The 11238-nt window shown below is 52.9% G+C and overlaps 1 protein-coding gene across 1 annotated transcript; it reads right to left on the minus strand.

Moving 5' to 3' along the window:
* Positions 1 to 2095: 2095 nt before the first annotated feature.
* Positions 2096 to 10208, minus strand: DUSP7 (dual specificity phosphatase 7). Its single transcript, XM_059823173.1, has 3 exons — positions 9797 to 10208; positions 7025 to 7453; positions 2096 to 4471 (listed from the first exon to the last, which is right to left on the minus strand). The coding sequence occupies exons 1-3, from the start codon at positions 10206 to 10208 to the stop codon at positions 4164 to 4166; spliced, it is 1149 nt and encodes a 382-aa protein (XP_059679156.1). The 3' UTR covers positions 2096 to 4163.
* Positions 10209 to 11238: the final 1030 nt, after the last annotated feature.

Genomic DNA, 11238 nt, shown 5'->3' on the forward strand with positions numbered 1-11238 from the left:
ATAAGACAAAGTCATCCATGAAAAAAAATAGATAAATTGCCACTCATATTGCCTCAGGGCTTGTGGCATCACAAGTGAAAACCCAGGGACAGCAGATCTCTCTGCCTGTGCAGGAGATTGCCTGGTTTTGTAGCACAGAGCACCACATCGAATCACGCAAGCAGCTTGTGTGGAATCAATGGGTTAACCGAGGAGCTTCTCCCTGCTGCGTGTGGGAAGCGGTATCTCCTTGCCAAATTCCACCGATCTGAACATAACCAGCTTTCTCACTCAGCCCATGCTCCTACGCTCAGCTAGTGCTCGTGCCCGCCTCTGCAAGGGAGTGTAGACAGACCCCACGCTCTCTTTTCTCTCTGTAACTATTTCTCCAGCATTGCCCCTTTCCTGATGTCAGTTCTTGTCTCCTCACTAAATTACAGGACGTCAGGTCTCCAAGGAAACCCCTCCGAGCCAAGAAGCACGGTGCAAGACATTTGTAGAACACTGATGGCTGAGGACCAGCCAGGCTGGCTGCTCCCTGCTGTAGAGGCCAGGAAGTTCGGAAAAGGCTCCTTTAGGGCCTGGAGGAAAGAGCACTTGCAGGTGGCAGGACGGTTTTCAGACAAGCCATCTCCTTCCTTTGGCAATGAGGCTTTTGAGTGTAGCAGTGGCAGGATGCTCGTAACAGACTTGCATCCCCCAGGATCAGGTACCCCAAGGGAGCCGCCTGCTGAGGAGCAGCCTGGCAGCTGCCTGTACACCAGCTCTGCCACCAAGACAGTCGCAAATAGCAGCTGTGCTGTTCCAGCCCGCCACAACTCAGCTACCGTGCAAATGTGCTTACAGAGCTAACGCTAACTGCTAACATCCTATTCCACACCTTAGCAGAAAATCATAAGAGGAAATTAGATGGAAGCAAATACAGCTGTACACCTGACAAGCGGTTCTGCACTCCTCCAGTGCACAGCCAGCCTCCAGCATGGTTTCATGTCTTCCTCAAGAGCTACTCTACCATGTAATTACAGGGGAAAACCTAAAGGTCTTCTTTTCTCTGCATACCAGGTAGATTTTCGTTTGCTGAGCCACAAACAGGCCTCTAAATCAATATATAGATTCCCATCATGCAGCCGAGGAGTAAACAAACAAATTCTCACGCACACACACGCTCCCTTGGCTCCTGCTTCAGCCTCTGACTACCTTGCCTGCTCTCTGATGGACTCTGTACCCATCAGCCTGAGCTCCTTCTGGAGTAAAACTAGCTATCTTTGATGCTCAGGCCCTAGGATTAGAAGAACAAAACTACATACACACACTCACTTTGAGGAATTGAACAATTGAATAGGTAGCAATTTAATTTCTTGCCATTTAGGTTAAAACAAGGAATGCTGTGGGGGCAGAGGGGAAACCCACTCCTGCTCCATCCTGCCCAGCTATGAGCAGAGGTGTGGGGAGCCACAGCTCCCTTAGCTGGGCTGCACTCAGATGCTTGGAGCCACGTTTCATCCTAAAGCATCCTCATCAGCCCCTCCAGGTTTCCCACAAACCGCCTGCACCCCCGGCTGGGGAGCACAGGGGGTCAGCACAGCCCATGCGTGACACTGCAGCTGGGGGCTTGGCCCACCACCCGAGGATGCAGGAGGGGGCTCCTGCTCCCCATGAGACCCAGAAGTCATCAGGTGGCTGCCCACAAAGCCACGACTTCTTGCTTTCCTACCGACACAAAGTCTGCTATCACAACAGGCCTCGCCATGCCTTTGTAGGCCATGCTTAAACAGCAAACAAAAGTGTCTTTAGTTTATCTATTTATTTTTGGCGTGGAGGAATGGCTGGGGTCAAAGCTGGTTCCATTCTCAAGCTGTTCTTTGTTCTCCGGTTTATCCAATACCCCATATCCCTCTCCTTGCCCTCCCACCTCCCCCTCTCCGTTTTACCACAGGTCTTAAAAATTAAGCTGTGCATGAAACCAAACACCACACTTGAACACTGCCCAGCAAATGCTCTTCATGGTCACAGAAGAATACTAATCGACCATAAAAAAACGTATAAGAGCAGCATGCCCTTATATGGGCAGAGGCTAGACAAGCATCTGACACAAACATAATTTTTAAAGAAAAAATAATATTTATTTGCAATATAAACAAAGTCCCAATATTGGATCAGTATATATAGGGTCACTAATTTTCCTTCATAACTCAGAAAGTAGAACCATTCCTCACTAACAAGCTCTCATTTATACTAGTCAGAAGATGCATCCTTTTTTTTCCTTTAAAGAAGAAAGACCACTAACAGCGCAGGAAGCCTTTACAAACCAGCTTAGCTGTAATGCAATACAGATGCACTGTCAAAAAATCCCTGAAAAAATAAATTCCTCCATGAGGTAAGATGCAATTAGGATATTCTCAATTTTCTCACTCGCAACCGTACTTACACCCATTCTCCCTTCCAATGACCCACGATCCCAACATTGTTGCAAACAAAACCCAACGAACAAACAAACAAAAAACAACCAGAAAACAAGAAAGAGAAGCTCATTCCAACATTCTGGTAACATCTTTAACAAAAAGAACAGTTTCAGGATGTGACAGCGTCAAACATTCCTCCAGATGGAGATTTTTTTTTTATTATTTTTTTCTTTTTCTTGAAAAAAGTACAAAAAATTGGATATTTAGAAAAAATCCGTGGCTTTTTTTTTTTTCAGTTACATGAGAGTTAAAGTGGACAGGGAGGGGGGAGAAAGGAGGGACTACATTGCAGCCAATAAAAGACATCTCCAAATCCGTTCTGCCCTCCTCCCAGAAATTATTACCACTTCCTCCCCCTCCCAGCTCAGTATAAGGTGTTTGCCAAACACTAGCCAGAAATATAAACAAGTCTTCTCAGAATAGAAGGCACGGCATAAAGTTATTCGAAAGAGGAAGAAAAAAAAAAATCAGAACCTCTGTTGAAAGCTCCAATCATCTCAGAATTTGCCAGTTAATATATATATTCATATATATATATATATAAAAAATTCTCTGTTACAACGCTCTTGTCATCATTTCCACATCTTTTCACTCCCCTCACACGCTCTGTGCGTGACGATTCAGTCCCGTCCCGCTATGCAATCCTCGCTCTGCTCCAGGCACTCGCCGTGTTCCCCCCGCCACCCGGCACACACGGGAAAGAATCGAGTGTGCACGAGAAACGCCAACACCACAACTACCTTCTGTACTGGGGAAGCTGGAATGGTTTCAGGCCAGCTGGATGATGTTAAGTCAGTCAACAGGCAGCAGAGAATGAAGCTGGGCTCAGACATGCTTCTACCAGCTCTGGAGGCTACAAGAGTTTTACCTCTGGCAATAACAAACAGTGTTTTTGGCAGGGGTGGCATTAAAAAAAAGCTTGCGGCTTAGTCACCTTGGCTGAATCAGTGCAGAGTTTGTGATTGTGAGTGCAGGAGTGGTGAAGGGGTTGTGTTTAAGCCCAACTGGCCTTCACACATAACAAAGCTTCCTACCAGATGCTAACAACAACAGCAGCAGCAGCATGTATCTCTCTCTGGAGTACCCAGTAATATGCCAGGACATACCAAGGCTTCACAAAGTGTGCAAAATGCATTTGGTCAATATAAACATTTGATTAAAAAAAAATAAATGATCAAACAAGAAACAGAATAAAATACTGGTTTTGCAACCTCGTCTGTACAAACAGTCAGGAACTTACATATTTAAAAAGAGTTTGAACCCAAAGCTCGAGTAAGATCTACCTTTTCTTTTTTTAAAATCAAAAAAAGTAAACTTGGGTTTTAAAACAGTCTTGGCCCAACACCTTTTGTTCAAGGTTTCCAAGTGCATAAATCTCCTCACTTTCCACAGCAAGCTAACCCTCGGTAGCTCTTCACACGTGTGCGTGTTCTGACAGTCCCAATGCACCCAGGAAAGCAGTTATTGCCAGTAACAGCTGCGTTCAAAACGCTGTAACATCGCCCGTATTAAATAACCCCCTGTAAAAAGACTACCTCTTCAAACCACTTTGATCAGGATACTAATGAACGGCATTAGCCTTCTTAAAGCAGCCATCAGGCACCTCTGCCCAGAGAAGCTAATCGTTTCAGAGCTGCCTGGCAAGACAGGTATTTTTGTAAGAGTTGAAATGCTCAAGAGAAGCGATTCGATGCTCGAGTTCCCAACCAGGCGGCATCCCCTTCATGTGGACTCCAGAGTGTTCAGCTGAAACAGGTTGTGGTTGGTGGGGGTGGTGAAGTAGAGCTGTTCGCTGGGCGAGCGGTTGTCGCAAGGGCTGTTGAGTCCCAGTGTCCTCTCAAAGTCCAGGAGTTGGCCCATGAAGTTAAAGTTTGGGGAAATGTTGGATTTTTTCCTTTTCACAAAGTCATAGGCATCGTTCAGGGACAAGTTGAGTTTTTGCATCAAGTAGGCGACAGTGACTGTTACAGACCGGCTGATGCCAGCGAGGCAGTGAACAAGGATCCCACACTTCTTGGAACGGGCCTCATCTGAAACAAGACAAGGGGAAGGGGGAGTCTATTATTCCGCACCAAAAATGCATGGCTTTGGAGCAGGGCCAGGTGGCAGCTGCAAGCTCCCAGGATGAGGACGACTGCCAGAACTGGATCCCCTGCTCCTAGTGACACCATCTCGTGTCCCTTTGACACCCACATCTCTCCCCAAAGGGCTCTTGAGATATTCCCACCGCACAGCAAAGCTGCACATCCCCCTTCCACACAGCAAGGCTAAGCATCTCACATGCTTGAGAAGTATTAATCAAGCCTGGTAGCACATCCCTTGCCTAGGGAGCATCGGTACCTGCTATTCAAACAGAGAAATGGATAACCCACAAAAGGCAGGTGGAGCTGGAGACAACAGTTCCAGGGAGATGCTGGTGGTCAGGCATAGCACGCCCACCTCAACAGCAAGTAACTGGGGAAGGCTGCGCACTTCATGCAAGGCTACAGCCCAGCACCATGTAAGCTATTCTCTTCTGCTGTTCTTGTCCTCCTTCCACTAGAAAGTTATCTGAATGTAGTCGAAGCCAATTTAAGCAGAGTCTGAAGTACAGGAACTTCCCTTATTGTGAAATTGTTCTTTAGGATCGACAGAAACACACTTCACTACAAACAAATGCTTGTGTTGGAGGAGACTCTCAGGATGAATGGTAGCAGGGAGCAGGAATGCAGGCTGGACCAAAAAATGGCGAGAGAACAGCGACGAAATTTCCCCTCCCTTGCCACCGATTGAAAAGCACACACACACTCATTGTCTCTTGCGCAGCCGGAACAGCGTGATCCCTTTATGAATTGACATCTTAGTGCTGAAAGAGGGACACGCCGCTGAGAGCGCTGAATGCACACAAGTACCCAGCGCCGCTTACTTCTGGGAAGCCCTATTTGAAGTCAGTCATTTGACTGAGAGCTTGGCAGGGAGGGAGAAGGTGGCAGGAGAAAGAGGATCCTTGGGCAAAGCCGGAGGTAAAAGACACTCTGGCACCATGAGCACAGAGAAGGGCAAAGAAGATGCAGGCAAAACAAAATCCAGACCCAAGCCACAACAGGTTTTCTGCTCCAGCTTCCAAAACCAGGCAAGAATTTCCAGTACAGGGGGCAATCGTCCCCCAGCATACCCAGCCCTCCCCCCAGCCTCTCCCCGTTCAACATTTTTCTGAGACCTTTTTGCCTTTCATCTGACCTGCGCCGCATTTCTTGGTGTTTGGTTTTAGGGTGAGGTAATCCTCCATTTCCTGTCATTAACTGGAAAGCACAAGTGCAGTGTTCACAGAGACACTGTCTGACTGGAGCAGATGGATCCCAAATGCCACATGCCAGGAGGGACCCTGTACCTCTCCCCTGATGTTTAATACCACGCTCTGTGTGGGAAGTGCAGATGGGACATCAGACGGGTCCCTGCTGAGACTCTGAAGCAGCCGTTTCTGACCACAATCGTGTTACTAGAGGACAGAAGCTGGGGGCAAAGGAGAGCGCATGGGAACCAGGGTTTCCGATGGCTAAAAAGCAGCTGGGGACCTACCACTGCTCTGCCCCATTTCAGGCTTTACACAGCACAGCAAGCAAGCGCATGCAGCAGGGTCCGAAACAGGCAGGTAACAAAGCATCATTGAAACGGGCTGCACAGATTTCAGTCTGAAGGTAAAGGCCCCCCTCGCCTTTACCTACACTAATGTTTTTAAGCAGATATGAAGCCATACGGCTTTTAACAGTTAATGGTGGTAATGACTACCTGTGCCATTCACCCCCCATAAATCAGAACTGATTAGGCTAACGACCATCACCAGCAGACAGCACAGGTCACACTGGAAGTGTACATCCCTCTTCAGTCCGACAGACACTTCTCACAGAATAAGAAGCGATTTTCAAAGTCAACGCTAGCCTGGGAGAAGAGATCTGCCCCCCTGCGCCCCTCCCCACAACCAGCCAAAGCTGTCTCAGGGGCTGTCTGTGCAGCAGTTTTTCCAGCTGAGCTCTGCAGTGTAATTATAATCACTAACTCATTGTGTTGACACTTACCTTAGGAGAAGTACCCATACAAGGAGTTAGTTATGCTAGAGTGACTTACAGTGGGATTGCAACTAGACTAGCAAATCCCCTCGGGAAAAGAAAACATCACCCCCAGATTTTAACCACACTTGGGGCTAAGGAATTGCTGGCACCGGTCACGTTAACGCAACTCCCATCGACACTCATTCCTCCGAGCAAAGCAGGCAAAGGAGCTCCCCACCGCCTCGGTTCAGCCATTTCACACAAGTGCAAATCCCCACACAAGAGCAAGAGACAGTGGAGCCGGTCCTACCACTTGCAGGTAACCCAGCTGAGGTGCTGTAAGAGGGCTGAATTTTGGAAGGGGAGGCCTCCCTGAACCAGCCAGGGTGACACACACCAGAAGTGTCACCTCAGCAGCATGACGCTCAGCTGCTAAGCTAGCGCCGATGCTGTGCCCCGGAGAGGTGAGGGCAGAGACGAGCAACAGCCCTGGGAAGCAGCTTACCACATTCCCAAGCCGTGAGTATGAAGAGAGATGTTCTGCCAAATACCTACCAATGAAAGCAATGGCCTCGGGAAAGAACTGCGAGAGGTTCTGGCTCCAGTGATCTGAGATGGGGATCTGCTTGTACTTGAACTCTCCGTCATGCTCAAACATGTTTGGCAGGTTGGGAGTCACATTCAGGATGTATTTAATACCGTATTTGCCCAGGACATCCAAGTTGGTCGAATCTTTGGCACAGCCCAGGTACAGGTAAGGTAGGATCTGGACCGGAAAGGCAGGCTGATTGTTAGGGATGGGGCTCCCATCCGACTCCGTGGCACTGCTGGGTTCCCTGTCAGATTCACCATCCGAACAGTCGGAGCTTATCCGCAGCCCTCCCAGGCCAAGGACCGATGCTGGGGGAGAGTTGGTGGGCGAGGAGCTGTCAAGATTCGTCTCGCAGTGCTCTGAATATTCAGTCTGAAACTTGTTAAAGCCACCTGGGAAGGGGGAAAGGAGAGAGGGAAGGGGAGAGGCAGAGAGAAAAAGATGTTTTATTCTTCAGCATGGGAAATCCTTCTACCTGAACACACGTGCATGTTACTTAGCAAGTCTTTGCCAGTAAAAAGTTGGTATACCTTCAACTTCAACCCAAGAAAGGCATCTCCCTGCTCCCTCATCTTCCCTGGGCAGACTGTTACTGAGCAAACAGGTCCCAGAAAACCAAAGAGTGTTTCTTACGAAGTTCGATATTGTTCGTGATAAATAGGGGCCAAATCTCAATCACGAAAGAAACAAACATCCGAAAATAAAATCAATGGCAAGAGACAATCTCGCCTCACTTATCTTCTCAGAAATATGGGTCTGGGGCAGTTTAGGCAAGAACTATTATGCCACCTAGACAGAAAAGCACAAAAGTATCTGTGTCTGAAAAGATAAAGCAAGAACAACCACCACATACCCAGCCCAGGCACTAAAACCCAATAAAATAATTCACCGTCAAGCGGGGAAAAAAAGGCCCTAAGTTTTGCCAAAGAGCAATCCTCACACCTATTTTATCACTACAAACACGTTTTGCGACAGAGCAGTGTCACAGGTTTGTTCTTCACCCAAACCCTGGCAGGCTTGAGGAGGGATGGAACCCTTCACGTCTGCTCCTAAGTCCTTTTCTCCAGCTCCTCAGCTCAACAGCTTGGGAAGGAAAGCAGAGGCAGGGAAGCAAAATCCCACTGATCTACCTCCTTTCCAGGCAATATTATTAAACCGGAGCTCAGCCATCGCTATCTGACACTGACAAATGGTTTAATTAGAAAGGCCTCCTGGAAACTTTGTTAGTGGGTTCGGCGGTTGTGGCGGGGTCACTGAGCAGGACAGACAGCTCCTGCCACATCCATTCATGAAAAAGGCTCGTCCTCGTCCTCCTCCTCCCCCCTGCGCCGCCAGACAGCGCCGAGGAGCCATTTTGGAATTTTAATTGGAAACATTTTCCACTGAGGCTCCCAGAAAAAGGCAGAGAAAGGGGCTCAGCTCCTCCCCTGCCCATTGGGGAGAGCTTAGGAGTAACTTCAAAGCCGCTCCTTCCTGCTAGGGATGAGGACAAGGGGGAGAGAAACGGGAAGACAAAGCGAAGGAGCAACGGAGCCCATCGGGAAACCACAAACAGGGATGGGGTGGGGGATTCACCCACCGGCACAGGCGGGGAGTGGAGGAACGGGAGGGAAAAGCGGGATCAACCCCTGTGCTCGGGGCCTGGCTGCCCCCCCGCTCCCGTCACCTCTGAAGGAGGCTTGTGCCGGCAGCGCAGCCCCACAGGTCCCCAAATACCTGCCTCCCTCCCTGCCACCCCCACCCCGTACCAGGGGCTCCCCGGCTACCCAGAAAGGGTCTCTCAAGAAGCAGCAGTGGTTTTTAAAGGGCTGCGAGTGGCAACTTTCTTCACCACTTCCCCCCCCCTCCCACTCCGCCGGCTCTCCGGTTATTTCTGCCTCAAACCCGCCACCCAGCGACCGGACTGGGAGGACTGGGAGGACGGGAAGGGTCCCAGCAGCCCAGCTGTGGGCTCCTCTCAGCCCGCTGCGGAGGCCTGCTGGGATCTTTCAAAATGGCAAAAAAACACACACACCCCCCCAAAAAATACCAAAACCCCGAACCCCCCCAGCCCTCACGAAAGGGCATGTGCGGGGTGCCGGGCTCGGCTCGCCTGCTGCAGCGCTCCCCGCTCCTCCATCGCCCTGCCCCGGGGGAGCAGGCGGGCTGCCCCCTCTCAGCCCCGCCGGCATTTCCAGGGAAAGGGGGAGAAAAACCCAAGCGCTCACTTTTCGGAGATGGGGTAGGGAAGAAAAAAAAAAGGGGGGGGGGGGTGGTGTGTCTCCTGCCCCCCCCCCAAAAAAAATCTAGCCATCCCTTCCGGAGCGGCTGGAGGGGAGCCTGGCGCCGGGGCGGGGAGTCCCCGAGAGGGCCCCTCCGGAGAGCGGAGGCGAGGGGCACCCCGGGGGGCGGCGGCGGTGTCCAGCCGGGGTCGGCTTGGGACGGGGCAGCGCTGGAGGGGACGCCCCGGCGGCGGGGTCGGGGGGTCCCTCCCGCCGCTGCCGGGGAGGCGACGCAGAAAGGAGCGGGGCGCTCCCGGCCGCTTCCAGCCTGCGACCATTTTGTGCGGGGGACTAAAGCGGGATGCAAGGGGGAAGAAATACATATAAAGAAATAAAAATCAATGAGGCCGAGGGAGGTGGGGAGAGGAAGCAAAACCACCCAGCCACCTCCGGCCGGAGAGGGGCTGCGGGGGGTAGACGGCGAAGGGCCGCGGGAGCCGGACGGGGCTGAAGGAAGGGCGGGGGGCACCTCACCTTTCAGGTAATAGGCTTTGCAGCCGTCATCGCGCAGCTTCTGGAGCAGGAGCCCCAGGACGGAGGTGGCGGCGCCGCCGTCCTGCCAGTCGGCGGTGGCCTCGTCGTAGAGCAGCACGGTGTCGGCCTTGCAGCGCTTGACGAAGCGCTCCTTGTCCTCGTGGTTGGGGATGATGGAGCGGATGGGCAGGTTGCCCTTCTTGAGGCGGCGGAGCATGAGCCCGGGGATGGCCAGGTTGATGGCCGTCTCGATGTGCGAGCTCTCGAAGAGCTCGTGGGGGCGGCAGTCGAGCAGCAGCAGCGAGCGGCCGCCGCCCGACTCCAGCTCCTCCTGCAGCCACTCCGCGCTCTTGCACGGCATCGCCGCAGCCATGGGCGCCCGCGGGGAGCTCCCCCAGACCTGCGTTTTCATGGGGCTCGGCAGCGGCGGCCGCCAGCGCCCGGCCCACCGGCCACCCACGCGGCGGCCGGACGCGGCCCCGCTCCGCTGCTCCCCCCCGGGCCGGGGCGGGCTTGCGCTGTGCCGGACGCGGCGCCGCTCCGCACGGCCGTGGGTGCGCGCTGCCTGCGGCCCGGAGCGCGGCGGCCCCCGCTCTGCCCTACGCGGTGCGCCCCATCCCGGCGGCCTCAATTAAAGCGGGGCTTTGCCGGCGGCTCGGCGTGTCATGCCTCGGGAGGCGGGGCGGGCAGCGGGGCCGGCCGAGCGGCAGCAAGGCCCCGCCCGGCGCGGCGCGGATCGGCGCGGCGCGGCACCGTGCACACGCACCGGGCGCTGCGGCCCCGCCCCGCGTGGGGACCCCGCCCACCGCCGCGCGTCACCGCCTCCCGCCACGCCCCCAGCGCCAATGAGGCGCGGCGGGGAAAGCCCAATATGGGCAGGGGCGGGGCTCGCGCGGCGCCGCCGGCGGGGGCAGAGCGCGGGAAGGCGCGCGAGGGGCCGCAGCCCCGCGCACCCCGTCCCACGCTGCCGGGAGCCCGCGCTGCTGCCGGGCAAAGCCGGCCCGCCTCGCCGGGCCTGGACACCGCCCCCTGACCCCTCCCGTCAGGTTCCAGCCAAAAGTTTAAGAAAAAGTTGCAGGAGTGAAGTGACACGGTCCACGGGCCGGCGGGTTGGAGGCCTGCGTGGGTTTTGAGGGGGTCATGCCCAGCCCTGCCTCGGTCTTTGCCAGCAATGCACAGTTCCGAAATAAAATTGACTGAGACTCATTAAGACTCAGGATTCCCTTTCGTTCTCAGGATGAGCCTTAAAATACGTTATTTTATCTGTGCATCCTCATTTATTTTTAGAGTATCTTCCCTATTGGTACCCACTGCTATAAATACAAACTTCTTGTGCTGCAACACTGAAATTTCGAGACAGGAATGTAACTGGAGGCATCCTTTTGGTTTTCTTCCATCTTTTACATGCCTTTCCATGTGAATCAGCTCGCCGGTACCAGAAG

The sequence above is a fragment of the Gavia stellata genome, chromosome 12 (assembly GCF_030936135.1).
Source record: "Gavia stellata isolate bGavSte3 chromosome 12, bGavSte3.hap2, whole genome shotgun sequence".
NCBI classification, from domain to species: domain Eukaryota; kingdom Metazoa; phylum Chordata; class Aves; order Gaviiformes; family Gaviidae; genus Gavia; species Gavia stellata.